A 27163-nucleotide genomic window follows, 5' to 3' on the forward strand; every position below is an offset into this window, starting at 1 on the left:
TTTTCTTTAATATGCATATATGTACCTTGTCATTAATTTTCTTTTGAATGGTGCCGCTTCGGTCCTCGCTGCTTTGAGCATTTATCCGGGTTCATTCCTCATGATTGTATATGATATCCGCCTGGTATGTTGTCAGGGGCGGATCTAGACATTGCATATTAGTGTGGCAAAATTTTTAAAGAAACTATAATAAAATTATACTAAAAATAATATATAAACATTTAACCATACATTTGTTAAATTACAATGAAAATCGTCTGTCATCCATTTGTTGAAAATGAGCTAGAATAACATCAGTGCTAATTGTGAAAAGAACATCTCTTTCAATAAAAGTTACAAGCCGATCATTTAACCATTGATCACCCATTTTGTTACGTAAATGACTCTTCACAATCTTCATAGCTGAAAAAACACGTTCAACACTTGCAGTTGCAACCGGCAAGAGCAAAGCCAACTTCAAAAGCTTAAAAACCAAAGCAAATGTCTTGCACTTATTTGTTTCCACAAGTATTGCACAAAGATCCGAAAGCCCTTTCAACTTTGCAAATTTTGGATCAGATTTAACATTTCTAACATAATTATGAAGTTGTCTGCGCAACTCCACTTCCGACACATCTACAAAATCATTTGGATAAAGCTCAGCCATCCTCAATAATTTGTTCACATCAAAAGCAGAAAATGACTTTGCAGGACTCAAACATGAAACACATTGTAAAAGTTCGGTATTCTCTTCATCAAACCTAGCATTAAGCTCTTGCAATTGCAAATCTAAAACACTAAACAAACAATCATTCTTATAATGATGCAAATTAGAAACACTAGAAACCGGAGGGACTCGCCTAGGTTTCTTTCCTTCCATATATGGTGCATCCATATCAGGTACATCAATCTCATGTTTAGTGCAAATTGTCACAACCCTAGATATAAGTTCTTCCCACCCCTCATTCCTCATTTCTTGTAATTGTTTTTTGGTATCATTGACAAGTGATATAGCATTTAAAAGATCTTGATCACGTCTTTGTAGTGCTAGGCTCAAATCATTTGTAATTCCCAAAATCTCAACCATCATATATAACATGAAGATAAAATCAAATGATTGAAGCACATCAAGCAAAAGCACAGTTTCACCAAATTTATCAAACGAGGGATCATTCCCCACTTCTACAATTACCTCAACAATGGCACCATACAAAGTCATCAAACTAGTGAGAGTCCTAAAGTGGGATCCCCAACGAGTGTCCCCTGCTCGAGCAATTGATGAATCTTGATTCAGTCCACTACCGGTCTCTATCTCGCCCTCCTCAATCAATTTAGCAAATTGAGCTAGTTGTTTGTCCCGGAGCATTTCTTGTCTCTTGTTAGAAGCTCGTATGAAATTAACAAGCATGTTGACCTTACCGAAAAAACCACTAACAGGTTTGTGAGTCTTAGCACAAGCAACAAGTGCCAATTGAAGTTGATGTGCGAAACAGTGCACATAATGCGCAGATGGATTCTCATTTTGAATTAAAGTTTTCAAACCACCAAATCTACCTCGCATATTGCTAGCTCCGTCATAACCTTGTCCCCTGATGCTAGAGAAACTCAATCCATTTATAGACAACATCGTCTCAAGTGCATCTTTAAGTGACTTAGCACTTGTTTCTTTAACACTTGTAATACCAAGAAATCTCTCTTTTACCAAACCATCACCATCAACATAACGAAGAACAACAGCCATTTGTTCTCTACCAGAAACATCACCAGATTCATCGATCAAAACACAAAACACATCATCCGCAATATCACAAACAATTTCTCGAGTTATTTCACATGCACAAGCAGAAGCAAGATCCTTTTGAATCTTAGGGCAAGTCATTAAGCTATTTCCTGGCGCAGAATCTAATATAGTAGCTACATCTGAGTTGTTTTCCTTTAAAGTGTCCAACAACTCAAGAAATGGCCCCTTGTATAAAGAGTCATCAGCCTCGTCACTTCCTCTAAATGCCAATCCACACCTCAAAAGATACTTAGTAGCTAAAAGGGATGTCTTAACACGGACACAATATTCAACATTCATTTGCTTAGTTTGATTAACAAATGCAGCCTTAATACTTTGGTTTGGGTTCATGAGAGCATAACCCATATGCACACAATCAACATGAGAATTATTAGAAGTAGCATGATTAGCCAATTTTCGGGGATTCTTCCAATCACCAAAACCATCTCCCACAAAGTGATCCCCACCATAATTAGACACATTTTTAAACAAAAAACATGGCAAACAAAATGCTAGGTTCTTAGATTCACTATATTCAAGCCAATCATACAAATTAAACCAATTCTTGTTAAATCGACGTCTTGTTCCACGAAAATCAGACCAAGGATAAACAAAGTTGCTAGGAGGTTGATGACGACGAATTTTCAAGTAAGCTTTACGTACCTCATCTTGGATGTCAGGATGATAGCTTGAAATTGGAGGCCTAATTCCTGGATCTGTTTCCAACAATTTATAATCAACAACTTTAACACCCTCATTGGTCGAGTTGGGAGCAATATCCGTAGTCGAAGAACTAGCTTTGTCTCTAGACAACACAAGGAAGAATTTCTTCATCCTATAATTTATAAACACCATTGTACAATAATTAATCAATTATCATAAACAAGCAATTTTTATCATAAACACCATTGCAGAATTTTAAAACCCCAATTCAAACCCTAAAAAAAACCCCAAATCCCCAATTCACAATTCTAAAACCCTAAAAAAGCAATTGTAGAATGAATGAGAAAGTAGAGAATCAATTGACTATTTCACTTACCTTGGCTTAGACTTAGAGTGAAGAGAGAAAATTATGTTGCTGACTGATGAGAGTGGAAGGAGAGGTTTGTTTGTTTGTTGTAAGAAGATATTTGATTCATTGATTGTGAATTGTGATTTTTGAGAAGAGGAGAAGAGGAGAGTAGAATGAATGAGAAGAGGAGAAGAGGAGGAGAAGAGGAGAATAGGAAAAGAAAAGTGTTTGTTTATGTTTTTCAATTTTCAATTTCTATCTTCCCAGTGCCAGGCCTTTCCCTTATGAATTATGCATATTAAAAAAAAAAAAAAAAAAAAGATTAGAAACTGGTGTGGCATATGCCACACCATGTTTCATGCTGCCTCCGCCCATGTATGTTGTTCTCGTCGAGCTTTGCTGTCAATGATAGAGCCTGGTATGTCGCCCTCCTTCTTGCGCCATCTCTTGAGTCGTGGGTGACGCTGTTGCGGTTGTGTGTTTGAGTGTTCATCCGAGTCCCGATTAGAAAGCTCTTATCCGTCTGCATAAACAATCGATTAAACTGTTCGAGAAAATCTAAAATCGCTCCACTCCCATATGCAAATAGACACATAAAAACAAGGTTCACTCGTATATAGTAACGTAATAGAGACACAAATAAAGGGATAATGTGAAGCAATTTTCTAGATTCTGGTTAGGTGAGTACACTACACAAATTGAAATTTCATATTGGCAGCAAAACTGATATTACGTACTCTATTTATAATTTAGGAGAAAACTTAGGTACAATTCCTTAGGTCCTTTTCGTATGGTTCTTAACTAAAAATATATATTTTTTGGATATAACAAACTTTGAGAAAATTATGAATTTGAGGAAATCATAGTGAATTTAGTTAAGAACCATACGAAAAGTATCTAAGGAATTGTACCTAAGTTTTCTCCTATAATTTAAACTATGAAAATATAAATCACATTCATAGCCTTCCACAACTTATGATGGTGTCACTTGCAACTTATAGCCATCATAAAAGCTATAAATTAAAATGCAGCAAAACTAAATCGGCGATGGTGATTCAATCTGATGACATCACTAAACCTTCAATTATAGTTTATGACAAGTCCATTAAAATCAAACAACATAAGCAACTATTATAAAAACAATCACCGTTTTTTATTTTATTTTGAAAGATCAAAATCGAAACAAATTTATGAAAAGACTTGGTTTTCACAGTTACAGTAGTCTAAAGTATTTAGGCCATTGAAATCGATAGCACCTGGGTGATTGGGAAAATTGATAGCGCCGAGGCCGCGTGCTGTTGATTGTGTGATCGCTTTTTTGAAATAATTGAACCTGAGGCTGGTTTGGTATCCGCCGGCCATCGTCCCTTCGAGATCGCCGGTAGGTTTTTAGGTTTATGAGTGTGGTCTAGGTTAGTTTTACCTTTTCCCACAGACGGCGCCAACTGTACTTGCAGAAAAAGTACAATAAGAATTCTAGGGTTAAGAATCGTCTATTAGGGTTTAGACTGAAAATTGGATACTTGAGAGTGTTCTCAAGAGTGGTATTTATAGCTTTCTATGGGCTTGGGTTTTGGTTGTCTTCAAGTAATAGGGGTATTTAGGCCTTTTGGGCGGTTTCTAGAAGGTTAGAAAGGCGGCTTCTGCACTTTGGGCTTTTGGGCTCTCTTCAAGGGCGCTAAGCCCTTTTTGAGGGTCTAAGAAGCCCTTTTGGAGGTCTCTTAGGTCCTTAGGAATATTATGACGGTCCAGTCATTTAATCTTTTTATTGTTACCCTTTGTTTTATGGTTGTAATTTAATACTCTTTCGGCTGAAGTTTTTGCATTTCTTATACTAAAATTTCCAAATTTCTGTAATATATTTCATTTTAGCTTTTAAAAAAATCAATTCTTGTTTAAGTATAATCAAACAGTGTTGTCATTTTCAATCTATTTTTTGCCGTATTGAAACAACCATGTGATGAACGCATGAACCAGTCAAAGAGGGAAAACACGTATATAGAACCAAGAAGCTTCCATGTTTTCGTGAATGCATTAATTAACTAAAGACATTAAAACATCCACAGTAACGATAAATAAAGACACGACACAAAAAGCTGCGAAACTAACTTAACAAAACCACTTTTCCACGTTCTCGTCACGTCTCTTCTCAACTTCCACTTTCCCAATTTATCCCTTAATTCTTCACAGAAAACGCGTCTTTCCAAGGACATTTTCGTCATTCCAACCTCTTATTCTCAAACACTTCCTTCTTCAGTTCTTCTCCGAACAAGTTACGACACTAACCAAAAAAATGTCTGAAAACGGTGAAGAGAAATTACTCGCTGTGGCACGCCACATAGCAAAAACTCTAGGCCAAACAAATCACAACATGACCGATGATATTCTTCAAATCTTCTCAAATTTCGACGGTAGATTCTCTAAAGAAAATCTCTCCGATTCAGCTCCACGGAATGATACCATACGCTACACCGCACTTGAACAAACTCTTAACAATCTCGACCGTCAGATTTCTCATCATCTCTCCTCGGAGATTCCCACGGTTGCTTCCGCGGCGTTTCTCTCCTCCGTTGACGAGCTTGTTGCGATTATCGAAGATTGGAGTCCTCTCTCCGATGATAAAACCGTCGGCGCGTGTCTTCTACGTGCTGAGGATATTCTTCAACAAGCTATGTTTCGTGCGGAGGAAGAGTTTCGGTCGTTGATGGAACTCGGTGGCGCGTCGTTCAACGGAGAGATGAATCTGAACTGTAATTCACTTTATGAAACAAACGATGAGGTGGATGAAGATGAAGAAGAGGAGATTGATGGTGATGAGGATTTGATTCCGGTGGCGAAAGCGGTTGTTGATTATAACGTGGTGATCGACGCGCTTCCTCCGGCTACGGTGAACGATTTACGTGAAATCGCGAAAAGGATGATAGCAGCGGGGTTTGGGAAGGAGTGTTCGCATGTTTACGGTGGTTGTAGGAGGGAGTTTTTGGAAGAGAGTTTATCGAGATTAGGGTTACAGAAATTGAGTATTTCGGAAGTTCATAAGATGCAATGGCAAGATCTTGAAGATGAAATTGAACGATGGATTAAGGCTTCGAATGTTGCTCTGAAGATTCTGTTTCCGAGTGAACGGCGTCTATGTGATCGTGTTTTCTCCGGTTTATCTTCGTCATCTGCGGCTGCCGATCTTTCATTTATGGAGGTCTGTCGTGGTTCGGCGATTCAGTTACTGAATTTCTCTGATGCGGTGGCGATTGGTAGTAGATCACCTGAACGGTTGTTTAGAGTGCTTGATGTGTTTGAGACAATGCGTGACCTAATTCCTGAATTTGAATCATTGTTTTCTGATCAGTATTGTTCGTTTCTTGTTAACGAAGCAATCACGAATTGGAAGAGGTTGGGTGAAGCGATAAGAGGAACTTTTATGGAATTGGAGAATTTGATTAGTCGTGATCCGGTGAAGGCAGTGGTTCCCGGCGGAGGTCTTCATCCGATTACTCGCTACGTGATGAACTATCTTCGTGCTGCATGTAGGTCGAGTAAAACCCTAGAACTAGTTTTCAAAGACAATGCACTTTCTTTGAAGGATTACCATAAGCATGATGAAAGTTTACAATCAAATTCATCATTTTCGGTTCAAATTTCATGGATTATGGATTTGTTGGAACGGAATTTGGAAGCGAAATCTAGAATTTACAAAGACCCTGCTTTGTGTTCTGTTTTTATGATGAACAATGGGAGATACATTGTTCAGAAGACCAAAGACAGTGAATTAGGAACACTTATGGGTGATGATTGGATCAGAAAACACAGTACAAAAGTGCGGCAATGCCATACAAACTATCAAAGAAGCTCATGGAACAAGTTGTTGGGGTTTCTGAAGGTGGAGACATTGGCTGCAAAACCTATGAAGGAGAAGCTAAAGATGTTCAATCTGCATTTTGAAGAGATTTGTAGGGTTCAATCTCAATGGTTTGTTTTCGATGAGCAGCTCAAGGAAGAAATAAGGATCTCCATCGAAAAGCTCTTGTTGCCTGCTTATGGAAGCTTTATTGGAAGGTTTCAAATTTTACCGGAGCTTGCTAAGAATAGTGACAAGTATATCAAGTTTGGAATGGAGGACATTGAAGCTCGGCTTAACAACTTGTTTCAGGGAAGTGGTGGATCGAATGGTAGCCGTAAGTGAAGGTAAAAATAAGCTCCTGGTTGTTGTGTGTATATGTATATGTATGAATTTGTAGTGTAATTAGGATACAAAGTTTTGAATGTGATCAATGTAGTCCACATTTGCTATCTATCTATGTATGTCATTGTATGTTTTTCTGCTCAGATCAGATCTGTTGTAAAGTTTAGGTTCCAATTAGTGATGTCCTTCAACTATTCCATTGTAGTAGTTACTTCACATTTGAATGTTTAGAACAGGATTTGAAGAGTTAAAAGTGAGCATTCTTGATCACGAAATTTCATTTGTTAATTATATATGCCTGTTTCTCTTGTATATTTTTAGTCTTTTTAGTTTAAGGCAAAAGTTATGGCAGTGACAGGGATTAGTACCTGTTTTATGTGGTGTAAAAAAGTACTGCAATCTTTTGGATCCATTCTATGTTTGTTTAGCCAGGAAGATTCACAAGCCTTTAGGAATGGCGGGTTAATGATGTTTGGGTTCAAATTGGATTTTAGATAGTTTACAGGAGATATAGGACTGGTACCAACTATTATCTGGCGAATGGTTACGCCAGAAAACTTAACAGTTGCAGTCATAGATTAAAACACTGAAAAGGAAGAAGGTTCTGCTAGCATGTATAAGCTCTATTTTTTGTCCTAGACTAATTGAGTCATGGGTTTGTTAATTCCATTAATCTAACTGTATTTTGAGATTCACAAACAGTACCAGTAATTTTTCCCCCTCAGGCAAGACATGACAAGGGGTGAATAAGCGGAGGAATAGAGAGAGGATATCTGGTTTTGGTCTTTTTGGAGTAGAATTTGGGACAAAGAACCCTGGTCTCTCAGTACATGTAGAAGTTGGTATTCATTCACATGAAATTATATTTGGATTGATGGCGAGTTTTGCAAAATCATGGTAACATTGTGATTTTGTTGAAGCTCTAAGATGTTGTTTTTGTTAAAATTGTGGTGGTTCACCTTGATTCCGCGAAAGTCACTGCCGATCCAAAGTGCAAAACCTTCCCTCTTGTATTTCTTGCATACAAGTCAAGAGACAGGTTTCTGTAAATAAAATTTCAAAATTATGGTTCATTTGTCTACTTACACTTCACCCTGATAATAGTTGGTTTCTATCTTTTTCAATCTTTGAAAAGCCTATGGAATTTGATTGGGGCTGCAGAAGATTTTGTTCTTATTATCATTTTGTTTTTTAGTAATTAACAAGACTGAGACAATAGCTAAAATTGATTGTCCTCAAGAAATCTGGATGGATTTTATCCCTGTCTTTATTCCTTTATCCAAATATGATACTGAGGAGTAGAGCCTATGGCTATAGCCATGAATATATTATCTTATTCCATCATTTAGCACATTCCATCTTTACCCCAACTTTGAGTAGACTTGATTGGATAGTCATGTAGCTAGCGCAAGATGTAGACATAATTGAGACAGACATGTTTGATATCACCTTGGATTTTGTCAAAATTACGGTGTCACTATGAAATCTACCGTGATACCAAACATGCACTTCAATTGCTGATGAACAATGTTCTAGAATCGACTCTCAAATCCCATTGGCTCATAAATCACAAAATTGTAAAATGGTGTATAGTGTGAATTGCTTGTCACTACTTAAAAGAGCTTGATTAAATCATCCAGTTATCGCTGCATATATTCATTCGAAAACGGAAAGAAATGAATAAATAAATAAATAAAGAGCATGTTTGGATAAACAACTTATTTGCATCTTGTAGCATATGGAAATAAGTTGAAAAAAACTTATGAAAATTGTCATAAGCTGTTTTCATATATTATCCCAAACGGTCTCACAAAACAAAAACTTATGTCAGTAGATAAACTCAAATAAGTCAATCCAAATGCCAACTTAAGAAGAAACAAATGCTATTTGAAGTGTTATTTCGTATGTACCATACTACCATTATGAGGAGTTGAGGAATCCCATTAGCACTATGATGAAACTGAGGGGAATACATCCGTTTTCATAATTTTATAGAGCAAAAATGTAATCTACCTCAATATATCGTGTTCTTCTCACTTAACTTGCATGACAAGTGTATTAACTAAGCATATGTTTGTTCTAGCGTTTGAATTGTCAAATTTACGTCCAAAACTAGCTTCCACCACAACTTTTTAGAAGTTCCGAACCTTAACCTTTGCGTCAACGTGATTTTTCACTGTGATTTAGGTGAACATGACCCAGTTCCAAACAAGCACTAACTAAACATTGGTCTACTAAGTCAATTGATCCGCTGAGAGCATCAACAATGAGACTCCACTATTTAGGTGACTAAGTGGGTTCCACGTGTCCTTGTTGGCTCTCCTCTGTCAAAATTCTGCTCCCAATAATTGTTTTATGATTTTTTAATTTTAACTGCAACTAACTCATCCTAGGCTTTAGAGATAATACTGATTTTTTTTAGGAGCAGTAATTAACTACCGTTGACACACTTTTTAAATCAATTAAACCGATTTAAAAGTGTCAAACGGTAGTTAATTGATGTTTGGAAGGTGTCTGAGCAATCACTAGATGCCTAAAGAGCAAACACCCTCGTTTGAATGTCTCCAAGCCCATGAATCCTTGATAAGCCCATTTTTACTCAACTTAGCAAAAATTCGACAATAATTGCTCGTTTAGCTCCTCTTTTATTTGCCATATATCCTGAAAAACAACCTTCGGAAATTATCTTCTCAAACTTTTAAAAACACAAAAATATTTTTTCCGGAGAGAACTCCCGAATTTGAACTTTGAACTTGCACTATTTGACTAAGTAGAACTTTGAACTTACTAATTATTTTCACGTATTAATTCACCCGTTTCGTAACAATTAGAACTTACTTTAGACAAGCTCCGATGCAATATTATGCAAGAATTTGAAATAGCAAACAAATAAGCAAAAATAAATAACCAAAACTAGACAAGAGCACAAAAAAAGAGCCCACAAGTACGCTAATTGCAGAAACATTTTATTGTTTTAAACAATAAATTGCTTTGAATCTTGTTAAATGAATAAGGTTCTCGAGCTAATGGATGTGAGTGGGTTTTATTGTCCAAATATAAGCATGATTAGTATACAAGAATTAGAGGACCCCTTATGCTCTTGCTATCTTTAATTATAAAAAAATGACATTTTTAAACTATTTCATTTTTCAGGTGGATGATGCATATACATCTTGTATATAATAGTGATCGGAGGACCTGAAACATAAAATTTGTTTATAATAGTGTGACCGGAGAGAATACACCTATATAAATCTGCCATTTTCACTAGTTAAGTTGCACCAACAATTCAAAAGGTTTGAATCACTTATCTATATGTGAGTGTTTGCTGGAGAATTAGAATTTCATTTTCTTAGAATCTTCTAGATGATCGACTAGACTTGAATTTCCTAAAGTCGGATCGGGACAATCCAACCTTCACTTAGTCACACAATCTTACACATTTTAGATTGAAAAGTCCACGTTTCTACATCACATTTCTTATAGAATAATCCATACACATATTTACGAAACATATTCAAAATGCGACGTCAAAACGTGGATCTTTCAATCTTTAATCAGATAGTTCAAATTCGCACTGACTTGATTATGTAAATCTAGACAATCTATTTCTCTGATTGACAGCTTGGCTTGATTTCTTTGTCCATGATAATAGTTAAGCAAAAAATTGATGCAGAGTTGAACTTATTACTTCGAGGAACCAAAATACTTTAGAAACCTAATTTATGAATTTCTCTAATCACATCACATTTTACATGACAAAGGATATTTTGAACATCTGCAACAATAATGAAGGAATGTATTAATTATTACTAATTTGATTCCATATCTTGAATTTGACTGTGACCAATTGAAGAGGTTCATGCACCATGCATGATACACGGATGCCAATCTGCCAATTTCACTAAGACCAAGAGTTTGTCTTATTATTAGATTTGATTGGATACTAACCCACTCGTGGGCAATATATCATTATCATATATACTAGTCCAATTTATTGGTCTTGCCAGTTAACACCAATGTTTAAAATTGATCTCTTCATATATTCTTTAAGATCCTATTCAATGTCCCGAAACTTGAAGCAGTACTTTCAAAAATATGTGTAGATTTGGTAGTTACAATAACATCTATAGTTTAGGATTTTGATGTAACGTTTTACCTTAACAATCACTAGGGTTAGGAAGTATTACATATAGTCTTTAGTAGATCTAAACTTCGTTTTTGTTTATATAAATTTTTGGTGATTATCGTCGTCACATTTAAGTAGAAATTTAGAGTCTTTTAAGTCTTTGCGACTGTGAAACGAACATGATTGACATTGATTTAATAAAAACAAGAAAAAACGTATATAAGTTGAGTTTTGAGGAATTAATATTTGCTTTTTATGTTTTTCCGTTTGTATATACGAATTGGATCACCGACTTAACTTTGAGGACAATTAATATTATGAATTTTTACTTACGGAATTTCACCACAAATTTTAAATATTGATCTATGGTAGATGATATGAGATTCTTGTGCATTCTAAATGACACCTTACTTGATAAGTACAAAGGTAATACTCACTCTGTCCCAAAATGTAAGCAAAAATGGACAACTTAAGTTGATGTATTTAGTATAAATTTTGAACCACATACATTAATTTTTGTTGATCAATTTTTGCTTACATTTTGGAACGAAGGAAATATATAATAAGGTTGAAGAGATAAAGTATAAAATCTCACCTACTGTTCATATATCTGCTAAACGATGTCATAAATCATGATAGTTGGAGACAAATTTGTACTTTTGTGGTGTAGATGTAGTATTGGGGAATGGAGACTACAGATAAGAGGAGTTTTTGCTCTTTCTTTCTTTTATTTTTCAATATAGTTGGGTCACTGGGAATCTTTGTTTACTGAAATTTATTTTGTATATTATGACTCTTTCAATTTTTGGCTCACCAAACAAATGAATATATTAAAAAAAGTTTTAGTATATTAATTATTATTTTGTTAGGATTTTCTTTGTTAATGTATTATTGTTGGATAATGAAGGAAGTTTGAGCATCATAGTGAACTAAGAGTAATATACAAGTGGATTGAACATTACATTTGCATTCAAAATCTTAAGACGTTGGTATATAACTTATTTCACTTATATGTTGTTCAACGTTAATTTTTTTGTTTAATTTAAAATTTCTAATTCGCACCAGACATACTAACATTTATATATCTATAAAGCATGTATTGGAAAAAACTCAAGTCCCAGATCAGATAGATAAGACTCTTGATAAGAGTTTATATAGAGGAGACAATCCTTATATTACAAGCTGATTTTGTAATGATGAGCTATACCCCAAATTTCTATCAGCACGAATAGGGACATGAACACCAGACATGATATGAAAATCATATAATTCAGTATAATTATATACAATTCAATTAATATACAGATGTATTATTACTGCTCTTCATATACAATTACGTTCAAATTTCATAATATCGTACTCTTGCTCTCTTTCACAAATGTATTATTATTGGGTATATAGTTTTGTTTGGTGAAAAAATATGGTAAGTAATAGTATTATGTCTATGTCAACATATTCGTGGATGATATAAACTCGTCTCCATGGTATACCACATTGTTTGGACGTTAGTGGCAAGATACATATACCAACAAGATCTTAGGAAAGTAAATCAACCACACAAACGAAAAGTGAGCTACAAAAATCTAATAGGATAGGGTTGGGTCATGATCTCATGAAGGGTCCATTCAATTAATGTTCTTCAACTTTACTAAATTATTTCAAGATTTCGACTTTGCCGTGAATCAAGCCTTGCTTCACATACCAACTGGCATTTTAGTTTTTACCAATCTCACTCAAATAATGTGTATGGGATACATTTCTTAATCAACTAATTTGCATGGTTATGAATAATGTGCAAGAGGTGAAAGATCAAATGATCATATACATAAATAATAAAAATTGTTGTAGTTAAGTCTAATTTTGATAATTAGAGAAGAGTAATAAATCTAACAAGCTAGGTCACATAATCATAGATGGATGATCAGAATAAAAAGTTATTTAGTCGTTGTATGACTACTAAACAAGTCACATGGCATTATGTTACAGTTTGAACTAATTTATTGCTAGATTCAAAGGGTTACTCATTTCAATCTTGAATAAAAAAGACACCCACTCATTTGATATGTATTCACATAGTCAGATGCTAATGAGGTGAGACAAAAAACAAAAGGAAGGGTTTGATCATGTTTAAAGTTGATTTTATAAAAACATATGTCGATGAAATTAGATTATCTTGATATGATGCTAGCAAAATGTTAAAAGAGTCTCGCATTGAATAAGTTAGATCCAATTTCAATATGGTATCAGAGCCTATTCCATGATCCATTGGACCGCCTACTATCAGGTTTTCGCTATCGGGCCACCACCATTTATCCACGTTTCAAGTGTCTAGTCCCGGGCATGAGGGAGCGTGTTAAAGAGTCTCACAACAGATAAAAGATGACATGAACTTGTGTTTTTATAAATTAGGGTAATTCTCAACTCACAAGCCTATTTTATAGGGTTGTGTTAGCTTTAACCACGATTTCTAAGACAAAAATTATTTTTTTGAGTAGATGGAGAAGTTGAATGTTTGCTTGTCTTAGTCTGGCTACCAGTAAATTTTGGTGAATGAGAGTTCAACAACGGAGTTCCTTTGAGTAGAGGTGTTCGGTGGGGGACTCTTTATTACGTTTTTTTTTTATAGATAGACGAGATGATAAAATCATTATAAACTCATACATGTGGAAGTGACAGGATTTGAACCCCGATCATGATGTCCGTCCTTTTTTCTTCGTTCTTGAAGGTTTGCATTCTATGTTTAGAATTTGTGAGTTTGGGATTTTTTCTAGGGGTTTTCGGGTTGGTTAATAATATTTTCATCATGGGTGAGAAGTTGGGCAAAAATTAGAGATTTTGAGGTGGTTTCTAACGTTAAGATGAATTTTCATAAAAGTTTGTTGGTGAATATTACCAATTTATTTTATTTCTTCACGTCCTTCATATATCATTTCTAAAATCATGTTTTTATTACTACTATCAACTTTGTTAATTTTTATCATTTACTCAACAAAATGCAATATTTAAGAATGGAGCATTAATCAAGAAACAGATGGAGTAATTCACACGGTTAAGTTAAATACTGCTCAAGGTTATGGAACCAAGTAAGTATCTGCACCTGATCAATCTTGTACTGCTTAAAGATGATATTTTATCGAGATGTTAATAAGTCTAGTAGAAAGAACATGCACTTAATTGACTCATAATAATAATAGTAACTTATGAAACACAAATACCCACACGAAAACCGAACACGACACATACACTGATACGCCGACTCTGATAATAAATTGATAAAATAATATAATATAATTCAGTGTAATTATATGTGTCAGTGTCGTTCGATATCGAACACGACACATAATCGATATCAGGACACATATAATTCGAGAAGTGTATTCATGCTTCATAAATAGTAACAAAACTTAGAGTCTCTCGAGATGGTGTGCATTGATGAAGCTCATAACAAGATTAAAAGAACATTATCAGTATGTAGCTTAATTAGAGGTACCACGGTAGTCTATGATTTGAAGGATCTTATAATATTCCTAATCATTTATACATCAATGGTCGTTACTCAAGTACATTTGTTTAGACTTTACTCAAGATAATAAAAATAGAAAGTGAAGTTGATTAAATAATGTGCTTCCACCTTGGATTTAATGTAATGACAGACTAAGCTCACGTTGTTCAATAATGAATTCTTTGTTTCTGTTAGATTTAATTAAGTGTAAAAAAATGGTAAACCTCGTGCGTTCATGTAACCACCACTATTGTTTATGAGAAACGTTTGATTGAGGTTTTGAGCTTTTTGTGGTCGGTGCCTGAAACCTCAGTGCCATGAAGCTTCGTCTTATATATTGTGTGTGTGCATATTCTTACACTAACTGCCAAAAATTGAAGTTAGTGTACACGGTTGACTGAGTTTGACCAATGTAAATGTTCTTTTTTATGACTATCATGAAGGAGGGTGTAACGGTTTGGTTTGGATCGATTTTTGGTAAAATAAAATTCAAACAAATAAAATCTTCATTGGTTTGTTTTGATTTGGTTTTCATTGTTTTTCAAAAAAGAAACCGAATTAAACTAGTCGGTTTGGTTCGGTTTTGGATTGGTTGATCGGTTTGTTTGAAAATACAATTAAAAAATCCATAGTTTCACAAATTTGTATTTATGTATACAACATATTCAAAATATTTCATCGAATTTTGTTTTTCAAACAACTTTGTATAACTAACATGAGAAAACTAACCAAGAGATGGACGTTCCAACGGCCGTGAGGAACGATGAGTTAGGTATAACGAGTGGCTAGTGTTAGAGTATGAGTAAAGAGATGGGGTGATAATAGAAAAAAATAAATGAATTAAGGAGCATATTATGCTGGACTTTAATTTTGAGCTTAATTATAAGTGTGTGAGGAGGGATAATATTACTAAAATAGGGAGTAGGGTTAGCATCAGTTCGATTCATCGGCTCTTTGAATCTCAAAATTAAAAATTGAGAACTGAACCAAACTAGATCAATTTAGGTTGGTTCGGTTGGTTTTGAACTGAGCCAAACAATGTCGAATACTTTATAGGTTTGGTCCGGTTTCATCGATTTCGTCCGAACTACTTATACCCCTAATGAAGGTTGCCAAGTTACCAACACTCCAAAGATTTGATGGAGTGGTAATCAAATGTGAAAGCCATAGATTTATGCATAGTTAACGTTTTTGAAGGAGATAAATGTAAACACTTTTGTAAGCATTTTTGAACACGTAATTTTTTTTCTCCTTTAAAATGTGATATAATATCTTTACCCTAAATTTATTTTTAGCAAAAGAAAAAAAGTTAGCAAAGTTACCATTGGCTTAACCGAAGATTATTTTTTGTTTGTTTTTTTATCTACAAGATTAAACTTTGGTTAAGAGATTACTTCCACAAATATTTATAAAATTTTAAAACTAATGTATAGTAAAATAAAACTATAAGTAAATATCACATGTTAGATTACGTAGGTACGAATTTATATAAACTTTTGTGTGTTTGACCATGAATTAATATAAGAGGGTAAACAACAATTGAATTGGTGAAATTTTATTATTTATAGGAAGTTAGAAAATGGATAAACTAAATTTAGACTAAATTTAGACCATCCATAATATAGAAACCTGAATTGGGTGTTTAAATAGGTTTTTTATGTCTACATCATTTATTTTACGGTAATATTTATTAAGGACAAACTTTCTCTAACATAGTATCTCAAAAGAAATTATTAAATAGGTCCCATAAATAATTTTATATCATTACATTTCAACAAAATTTATTTATTGAATTAAAATTTATTAAATGGGACCCGCAAAAAATGAAGAGAGAAGGTGCTTCCATAGCCACCATTCTCCAACCCATATATTATACTCTACAATGGGGGTGCTTATTTAATATGGTGCTAAATATGTGAAGCATCCACCATTGTGGATGATCTTAGAGTTACTCATGGATTAACGTAACGGGGAGCAAAGATATTGGCCATTGATAATATGGAGATCAATGGTTAAGATCTCCACAAGATTCCCTCAATTTTTTTTCTTCAATTGAGACGATTCTATCTCAACCTAATGAGTTATGCTAACATGTGTTTTTTCTGTTTTGTTTTTATATATTTTTTATGTTAACCTTCTGGTTCTCAGGGAATGGAGTTTTGGTAATCCGGAGTTCGGCTATAAGGTATGGGTAGTCTGACAAAAAGTTGTTCCATCCAAGATTCAAACTCGAGCTCTCCTAAATGATTCGTCCTTGGTGAAACTCATTTACCACTTTGAGGTCAATTACATGGTTGCTAATGTGTCTATAAACACATGTTAATGATTTTACAAATAACAAACATTTATTGAAGAAGAAAAAAAAAATTTAATTTTCAACTTTTTAAAAAAATTTTGACATAATTTTTAATATATAATTTCTTCTTTCGATATAATAACATGTGTCGGACACATGTTACCATTTTCCTAACTTAATCCCTCATCTTTACATATGTTAGAGCAATATATTTAATTCTTCTTGGCTGGTCGTTTTGTTATATATCTCTCAAGTTTAAACTTTAATGAACGAACTATTAAGAAATAGATTTAAAAAAGAACAAAAAGAGCCAGCTCTACATGATAGGAAGATAAATAATATAGGAGATTAATCACTTTAGTCCTTAATAGCAAATGAGTTATAACTTTAGTCCATGAATCTAAATAAATTGCAAAATAGTCTCTAAATATAGACTCTATTAGTTAATTTAGTTCCTCAATGTATACTTCGTTAGTCAATTTAGTCCTTAAATGTAGGCTCCATTAGTCACTTTAATCCCTGAAATTGATCAACAAAGTATACATTCAAGAACTGTTTTGCAATTTTTCTGCATTCATAGACTAAAGTAACTACTACTTTTCTATTCAGGAATTAAAGTCACTAATTTCCCTAAATAATATATAGCTACGTAATGGAAAAAGCCAGCCTTATCTTGTCAATGTAAGTTGATTTTTCAGTACAGCTACAAACATAATTAGCAGCAATATAGTGTAAGAAACAAAACAAATGTTTATCTTAAAAAATACACGAAAAACATCAATATTTGTTAAAAAATAAGGCTTAAATATGCCTTTAGTTTATGCACTTTCATCAAATTTTGGCGTTGGTCCATGCACTTTGTAAAAATATTGGTATTGGTTCCTCTGTTAACTTTCTGTTAAAAAAATACAAAACTATTGGTATTGGTCCCTGCAACTTTGTAAAAATATTGGTATTGGTCCTTGCACTTTGTAAAAATATTGGTATTGGTGCCACGTGGCGTGAAATAATTGAGTCACGTGGTACTCCGTTAGTTTTGTGTTTTTTTATTTTAACAGAAAATTAACAGAGGGACCAATACCAATAGTTTTATAAAATGCAGGGACCAATGCCAAACAAAAAAAAGTGCAGGAACAAATGCCAAAATCTGATAAAAGTGCATGGACCAATGACACATTAAAACCAAAAAATAAAAAGAAATGATGGGAAAAAAAGAGAGAGGAAGTGATGGAGACTAGAGAGATCTGATCACCGAATTGGTATACTTGAAGAGCTGTCTAATTTTCACACGCTTTTAGAAATAAAATGATGATCCATCAATTTAAGTATAATTGATACTAGTGATATTTAGTGTTTATTTTATTATATATATGGACCTTATTAGTTTCATCAATTATGAGTTGTACATTTCATCACCTAAATTATTTTATGTTAAAGGGAAAATAAATTAAATATCTGTCGTATTTCCTTTTAAGTAATAGAAATATCACATCACACAGTAGTCCCCATTTCCTCAAATCATATACATGAAAGGTGGCATGGGACATAGGAAATGAGTTGATGAATGGTAGCCATGTCTATTTATTTTTTTATTTTTTATATGAAGCTTAGTCCACATCTTTTTCTGGCTTAGTCAACATTTTAACTAAAAAGGAAAAATTTCATGTTTATAGAACTAGAGAATGTCTGCATAATAGTAATCAATGACGATCATTATCACATTCTGATTAGTCCAAGGATTAATACATAAAACAGTCTTTTTTTGAACAGCTAAGCATGTAGATATATAAGCAATGGAACTGTCTATGAGTCCTCAGTTTTGCTAAATAGTCCTGTAATTTATTAGAACGTAACTTCCGATCGCATAAAACTTATCAAAGGATACATTTCGATCGTAGTAAAAAACATAGTTCTCAAACTCTCAAAAACTATAAAATGTCAATTCTCAGTCGTTTCCAATTTCGTTCCTACAGTAAATTGCCTGACTCGAAGAGTACCAATATATTACTTCTCATTGTTTAAATCATCCTTCGACTGGTACGATCAATCATTCAAAAACACCCTTTTCTTTTATTCTCACTATTGTTATTATTCTTTGAATTCTGTTAAAACCATAAGAGTCAATGTGTTTGAATCATCTTTCGGTCAACCAAATTCGTGTGCAAGTGAATCATCGATTAAGAAACAAAGAAGTTTAAGCGAGAATATAATGAGTGAAGGTTTAAATATATTGAATAGAAATGTCGAATGATCCCTAGGTCGCAAGACCTCAAAGCTGTATTTTAGATTGTTGTGGAGGAAAAATTAAGCTACTTGTTATGTGATTACACCATCTACGATGATGTGTCGTTAAAATTACTCGTTGAGTTAAATTATGATGTTAAATGATGACTGAGTGTTAATTGTTAATGTTTATGTTAAAGTGTTAATTGATGTGTTTAATGTGTGTAATTCATGTTAATATATTATGTTTGATGTTAAATTAGTTGTTATACAATTTGTAATTATATATTACTCTGCAATTTTGTGTGTTTTAGGATGTTCAAGGGTTCATATATTGAATTTAGACTTAACAAAATTAATTTTTGAGTTTAAAATTAGGAAATTTAGAAAAACAAACTTAGAAGAATCAATTTTTAGGTAAAGATCAATCTTAAGATCAACTTTAAGATCTGGGAGTGTGCTCCTCTTTAAAGTGTCAGGTTTAATTATCTTCTGTATCAATTTAGGTGAGCTAATTTAACTTCTTAAAAAAAGATCAACTTTAAAAAATTTAAAAAATTGGTTAGAGAAATCAATTTTTGACTTAGAAAAAAATGATTTGATATAGAAAACTCATTAATTGTAATGGTCTCAACCTAGATTAAAGGAAAAAATGTTAATTTTCCGTGGATTTTCACTCACTAAAAGACCAAGGTAAACGAAGGGCATTGTCCCTTATTGACAATATAAGAATATAGCCGCCAAGAAAAAAGTCTTCCACATTGACACCTTATTATCTACTTCTATGGAATCCATAGGCTCAAAGCTAACTCAAACTATCATAAAACCTCCATTATTACCCATAGACTCTCCGCACACTTTTTTAAATTACTCCTAAAAAATACATATGCATGAGTCCAACTCGTCGGCCAAGAGGATGAGCACTCATTCACCACACAGGTGAAATTAGACACCACATCTTCATCAATAATCTTTAGACATTATGTATATATACGTGTTCCCTTGTTTATATGTTTTTAACATCCAATTTTTCATCAAATATTGTAGAACTCTTATATCATTTTCACCGCCATTGGCACTTACATCAACGAGACATGTTGTTGACCAACATTGTCAGAGAGACTTTTACCATAAAAAACCGATCATTTTTACTCAAACACAACTAATACCATTATTGAGTCGTATTAGAATTGCAATTCCTAACCGTTAATATATCATCTTTTTTTTTGCTTTCGCACCGGTTTCTGACCCACCAATAATGGACAATTAATCCGACTCGTGTGTATATGCATGCGCACTGATCAAACGTTGTTTTCCCTAAAAATCGAATCCGATATTCCTTAAATACGTCATTGAAAGGAGCTCCTTGCTACCGGAGCCCAGACAACTTGTTTGTTAATATATGATTTTTAAACACACATACCACCGTACGTATTTGAAGACTACGTACTTTCCAATATTAAATGCACCTAACTAACTTTGGTGAATAATTCGTAGCATGAAGATTCTGCCTGTAAACACGGTAACCTTTAAACGCGGATTTCTCAGTTTGCGAGTTTTATTTGTCATTATTTGAAGCTGTATTGATTGATTTTCGTTCTATTTTACCTTTCTTTCTTTGTCTCTATTTATCGGTGAACGAGTTTCTGATCAGGTGTCATGCATTATATTTATCTATATTTCTTTATAACCTTCACACTTCACATTACTTTGATCTTGGCAGTTTCTGGATCTAAATAAATCTATCATCTGTTTATGGGAAATGATGATTTGTTTCTTATGTTTTTTAATTTGTATATTCGATGTCATAACATAAAAATAATAAGTGTAAAAAGTAGTAGTAGATAGTTAATGATTCGAATTATATTTCTTGTAAGACCAACTGTGCACATGGTTGAGATGCATTTTATTACTGGATTTTTACCTAGTTCGAGTAATGATATGGTAATCAATAATTTAAAATTACAATGATGAATAAATGAGGTGTTTGCAGTTCAAACTCCAACCATACATATATTATACAATGTTCTTATCAACTGAATACTCACGGTGACGAGATCCGCTCTATTTAAAAAAAGAAATAGTAGACTTCATTTTATGAGAGAAATAAATATAGATGGGAAAATGCTTAATGTTACTAAAGATTGTTCACAACAATAAATATCCATTGTATTCAGAATTTTAGGGGCCATTTCTTAAAGGCAGCAACATGTTGGCATGAAGGCAGCCCCCCTCCTCAAGCAACAGGACTACGTGATGTTATTTCTTGGTTTGGTAGATTAGGCCTATCGAAGGTGCTTATAGAACTAGATTGTACGCTAGTAATTTATAGCATAGTTGATAGGAATACCAACCAAGTAGAGTTTGGTAGCATTATATCTGATTGTCAAGCTTTTTTAAAGAACATCCAAAGTTTAAGATAAGTTTTACTAAGAGACAAGTTAATGTTGTCGCTCATACTTTAGTAGGGGTGTCATCAACAATTTAATTTGATTCCATCTTGTATTGAGACTCTTTTAAGAAGTGAAATAAGATGAGATTTTGATTTTGATTGTAAAAAAAAACAATAAACGTCCATTATCTCATGTATGTTAAGGAATAGTAGACTTCATTTTAGAAAATAGCTACGACAGAAATTTAAAATTAAGTGTAGTTATAAAGTTTTTAATTTAGTTTCTCATTGATATATATGGTAGATATATATATATAGTGAAGGAGGAATATTTTCTCACTCACTTTGATGTTGTAATTAAAAGAGAATTGTCAATCTACCAAAAAAAAAAAAAAAAAAGAGAATTGTCAGGAAGAAAAACAGTACTAATAATTGTACTAGATCAAACTCTTTGTTTAAAATATATAGATCAAATGAGACCACAGCTGTGCTACCAACCAGAACTCATATTTAAATATACACTCAATAAATTAATTAAAATTATCTTGATTTTTATAGTTTTATATTTCAACTAAATTGGTCATACTCATATCCTCTATCTTCTGTTTGAAGTGTTACCCTATTTTAATTATAATTATAATTAGAAACTAAAACAATACTAATCACCTCCTTAAAGCAACCTACAAGAAGCTAGAATTACAAAAACAATGAACCCCACCTCACCCCACCATGTGAAAATTCAAACCACATAAATTGAAATATACCCTACTTCAAAGGACAATTTTGTCAATTCAAATTCAAATCCACATATAGTTCCTTAATTATTAACTAGAACATCACATCACAATTATTATTTAATTGAACCCTTCATTTACATTATGAGTATGGTTGGTGCTATATATACCTAAGTAACCTCATACCTTTTTCCTCGGTTCAAACAATCCCAAAAGACTCAAACAAGTTTTGATTAGTTTTTCTACGTTGTTCTTTTTTATATATTTTTGCATAGAAGGTATAGTAATATGGGTAATAGCTTAAGGTGTTGTTTGGCTTGTGTTCTTCCTTGTGGGGCACTAGATTTGATCCGAATAGTACATTTGAATGGTTGTGTAGATGAGATTACACATTCAATCACAGCAGGTGAGGTTCTTCAAGCAAACCCTAACCATGTTCTAAGCAAACCAAGTTCTCAAGGCGTTGTTCGTCGGATTTTGATCATTTCACCGGAGACTGAGCTCAAGAGAGGAAGCATATACTTCTTGATCCCGGCAACATCTTTGCCGGAGAACAAACGGAATGGATCAATTGTTAGCGACTCTCATCTCAACAAGAAAGCATCATTGTCTTCAAAGAAAAGAAGCACCAAGCACGGTGATGATGGTGATCATGAGAATGATGGTAGTGGGGATGGTGATTGTTTTTACTCATCAACATCACCCTTGCAATATAAGGAGAAGAAATCCTCAAGACGGGATCGCAAGAAAGGTCGTGTTGGAATATGGAGGCCTCATTTAGCAAGTATTTCTGAAGATTAAATGGTTTTCAGAATTGTCAGCCAGTGTCATAATCACGACACTGGCTGCGGCAGAGGAGGACCGTTAAAAAAATTTAATGGTTCAATTATTGAAATATATAGCAGCATGGCCCTTTTTATTGTTTTACAAGTGTACGTGGGCATTTAATTTTGTGGATAATTTTTTTTTAACCTTGCTTTTCGTATACTTGTGTTTTAATTTCTGTGGGGTGAATTATGTGTGAATTGGATGTTATCAAATCATATAATTTTATTTGCTTCATAGAAAAAGAAAAGAAAACAATATATATAACTACATATGGTGATAAGAATCAATGTTCAAATTTATATCAAGTGATTTTCAATCTCAAAGTCACAAGTTTAGGTGAAAATAGATTGATTGATTTAGTAACTTGAAGGATAGAGTTCAACTTCTCTCGCGGAATGGTTGTAAAAATAATAATTAATTCATGTCTTTTATTTTTTTAGATAGATGAAATGGGCAAAACCATTATAATTCATGTCACTTTAATTAATAAGAATTATATTTTTTCTAATATTAAAAAAAAAAATTCTCAAGTTGTAAGCTTATGGAAATAAAATCTTCCTTTTCTTTGTGTTTTGTATACATAATTGAAAATGAGAGTTGAGGAGAAACAAATGAGTGTTGAGTTTTTCTTTGTGCCCCACCATTTGAAATTATTCAATGCTTACCTAGCTATTTGTCCTAACAATTTCGGAATGTGTAATGAGTAGTCACAATACTCTTTCACATTAAAATATGATTCGTTAATATTATCACATTAGTTCTTCAATAGACTTACTTAGTGTCATATCAATCCATATAAATACTTATTGTCATATCAATTTCTATAAGAAAAGAGTTATTGTCATCATTGATGTACTATTTTAACGTCGTAAACTATTTTGATTAGCGAAATGCACAAGCAATGACTACTTAGTATTGGAAAAAACCATGTCCCACATCAGATAGATAAGACTCTTGATAAGAGTTTATATAGAGGAGACAATCCTCACCTTATGAACCGGTTTTTAAGGATGAGTTAGGCCTCCAATTTCATTATGGTATCAGAGCCTGTCGGATTCAAGGGTCACCTACCGATTCACGCACCAAAGCCCAAATAGTGTTGGGCGTGACGAGGGTGTATTGGGAAAAACTCTTGTCCCACATCATATAGATAAGACTCTTGATAATCCTCACCTTATGAACCGGTTTTTAAGGATGAGTTAGGCCTCCAATTTCATTACTTAGAATTTCGATACATTCAAAAACTACTGTGACTACTCATTACACATTTAGCGACTAAAATAACTATTAACTTATATATTACTTTAACTACATATATACAGGTTAGCCTAATTAGATTTAAAAGATATTTTAGAGATCATGAGTATTTAATTGATATGCATGTTAGGCACATATGCATACTCAAGGAATCTATCTATTGAAGAAAACGAGAAAAAATGGCTTAATTAGGCTGACATTCTTATTAAAAAAATGTTCTTTGATTAAGATTCTTTTATACTTCCGCTAAAATAAAATAGACTAAAGGGTTAATAGGTCTTTACCCCTCTATAATATAGGTTATTTTTGGTTTTTCTCATGTAAAATTATTTTTTTGATTTAACCCCTGTAAAGAAATTTGTTTTGATTTACTCCCCGAATAGGCCAAACAAAAACAAATTTTATTATTTTTTTTCAAGAAATTTTCGTTTTTGTTTGCCCTACTAGGGGGTAAATCAAAACAATTTTTTTTTACTGTGGGTAAATAATAAAAAAAAATTACAGAGGAGAAAATTGGAAATGACCTATATTATAGGGGTAAAAACTTATTAACCCTATACTAAAATAGGCATATTAAGAATTGATACCATAAAAAACTAGAAAGAAGAAGTAAACCTTCTCAAGCCGGCCTTATTTATTTAATGAGAGAAATTCCAACTTTTGTTTTTAAAGGAAAAGAAATTTCTATAAAATCTTTTGATATGATGTAAGAGGACTAATGTTTATTATGAACATTTTAAGATTTACCTAAAAAGATTATAACTTAAGAGATTGATGTTGGTATGAAGATTAACAATAATACAAAAAGTATTTTAGGATTTTGGTTTCATCGTAATTGTTGAGATTTGGCTTCAAATTTGTGGTCTGGAAGAACAGAGAAATCGTGACACGAATTTGGCATCGTGACACGATTTTGTTATGCCGTGAGCTGGTTTGCAGGGTGCCAAATCGTGACACAATCTTGTGGAATCGTGACACGATTTTCAAACTTGCTCGTTAAGTTTTCAGGATAAGGACAGGTCGTACCTTGTGACTTACGTATCAATCGTGACACGATTTTATCAGTTGAAGACTTGTATTTAAGTGTTCTTGTGCAGATTTTGGAGGAGAGTTGAAGAGAGAAAAACTTGGATTACAAACGAGGGAACTCTAGGGTTGAGTGTCTTTGTAGTGAGGATCTCTTGGGTTGGGAAACATTGTAAACACCTTGGGTAATGAGATTTCACCATTGGAAGGATCAAAAGCTTCCTCTTGTGTCTTCTCTTTTAGGGTTCATATTGTGAGAGTGGGGAAACACAAATGGGTAGAATCTAGGTCTTGTTCTTGTGTAAGCTTGCAAGCTATTTTTTCTTGTAACCCTTTGTAACACTTTCATCATAGTGGATTGGAGAGTTGCTCTCTCCCCCAGATTAGGTCATATTGGCTGAACTGGGTCAACAATCTTTTGGTGTGTTTGTTCTTTCTTTCTAGCTTATCTTTATTGCTTTGTATTTGCTTGTGGTGTTGCTCTACACCTAAAAAATATGGCTTAATCGTTTGATTAAAACCACTCAATATGGTACGTAGACCACTCTTATCGAAACCGAAGGGACAGAAAGAAGTAGAAGCAGAAGAAGGGCTCGTCAACACAAGTCGAAGAAGGGAGAAGAGAGGAAAAGCACATGAATCATCAACTGTGAATTTCGGTGTAAAGAAGGGCGAGCTCTTCTTTTATAGGCAGAGTTCGTAACAAAAAACGAGTGACTTAAGGACTAAGTTAGCTTAATCCTTAATCCTTAAGGATTAAGTCAGCTTAATCCTTAAGCTAAACACATTTTGTTTTCTGTTGGATTTATCCGGATACGCATTTTGGGTCGGATCGTAACGAATTTATTTGTTATGCGTGTGAAGCTTTCGGATAATGATTAAATTAATTATTAATTTATCATTTTCAAGTGATAAAAATATATATCTTTTTCCTTCAAATAAAAAATATATATATCTTTTTGACCCAAGTCCGATCCGATCGGTCAGACGGCGGCGGTGTCGTGCGCGTGATATATATATATATATATATATTTATATTTTTCTAAGCGCTTACCCGTTCGCAAAAGTGGGTACCCCAAGGGCACACACTTGGAGGTCACCCCACCCTTATATAAACACTTGCTAGTTGGTGTAACTCACCAATGTGAAACATTTTTAAGTCACACACTAGTTCTTACATTATGTTTTTCTATCCAATTTTTTGACTAGAATTAACTAATGTTCCAACAATTACCCTATATCACCTTACGAGAACTGTACTATTTTCATATTTTGAATCCCTTATTATATCTTATAGGCTGGAGACCAACCATCACCATTTACTTGTCGATATCTAACTTAATTAATCATTCGTTCAATATCTAAGGTTAAATGATTATAATTCTATAATTTAATACTTAAAAATGTTTCTTAGGAACAATCGGATAGAATTATAAGGTTTTGAAATTCATTGCAACAAGAAAGACTTAGAATTATGAAATGTCTGTTATTGAACTTCTTTCCACGATCCAACACTTAGGAAGTCTACTCACTCATACACATTGTAGACTAAACAAAGTTAAACAAAAGACATAAGACATAAATGATTAAAGGAAAGCTTACTTTTATTAACTTAGCAAAATGCAAGAGTAAGTGTAAGGCTCTATTAAAGTTGAAAGCACAATGAAAATTCTATGGTTTATGCTGACAAAAATTCTCATATAAGAGATAAAGAGTGGGTGTTTTAGCCTAGTTTTGAGCATTCAGTAGTCACCCATATTTTTATTTTTTATTTTATTCTATAAGTGCAATGTAGTTTGGTTTTCTCGTCTTGTTCTGATGTTTA

The 27163-nt window shown here is 33.4% G+C and overlaps 3 protein-coding genes across 3 annotated transcripts; 2 read left to right on the top strand and 1 right to left on the bottom strand.

Moving 5' to 3' along the window:
- Positions 1–241: 241 nt before the first annotated feature.
- LOC112420196 (zinc finger MYM-type protein 1-like) lies at positions 242–3022 on the bottom strand. The gene is made up of 2 exons (XM_024778895.2): positions 2799–3022; positions 242–2594 (listed from the first exon to the last, which is right to left on the bottom strand). The coding sequence occupies exon 2, from the start codon at positions 2591–2593 to the stop codon at positions 242–244; it is 2352 nt and encodes a 783-aa protein (XP_024634663.2). The 5' UTR covers position 2594; positions 2799–3022.
- Positions 3023–4872: 1850 nt separating this feature from the next.
- LOC11426114 (exocyst complex component EXO70B1) lies at positions 4873–7244 on the top strand. The gene has a single exon (XM_003599231.4). The coding sequence runs from the start codon at positions 5065–5067 to the stop codon at positions 6949–6951; it is 1887 nt and encodes a 628-aa protein (XP_003599279.2). The 5' UTR covers positions 4873–5064; the 3' UTR covers positions 6952–7244.
- A 15159-nt stretch (positions 7245–22403) lies between these two features.
- On the top strand, positions 22404–23451 carry LOC11415388 (uncharacterized). Its single transcript, XM_003599232.4, has one exon. The coding sequence runs from the start codon at positions 22516–22518 to the stop codon at positions 23026–23028; it is 513 nt and encodes a 170-aa protein (XP_003599280.1). The 5' UTR covers positions 22404–22515; the 3' UTR covers positions 23029–23451.
- The last annotated feature ends 3712 nt before the right edge of the window (positions 23452–27163 follow it).

The sequence above is a fragment of the Medicago truncatula genome, chromosome 3 (genome assembly GCF_003473485.1).
Source record: "Medicago truncatula cultivar Jemalong A17 chromosome 3, MtrunA17r5.0-ANR, whole genome shotgun sequence".
Lineage (NCBI taxonomy): Eukaryota > Viridiplantae > Streptophyta > Magnoliopsida > Fabales > Fabaceae > Medicago > Medicago truncatula.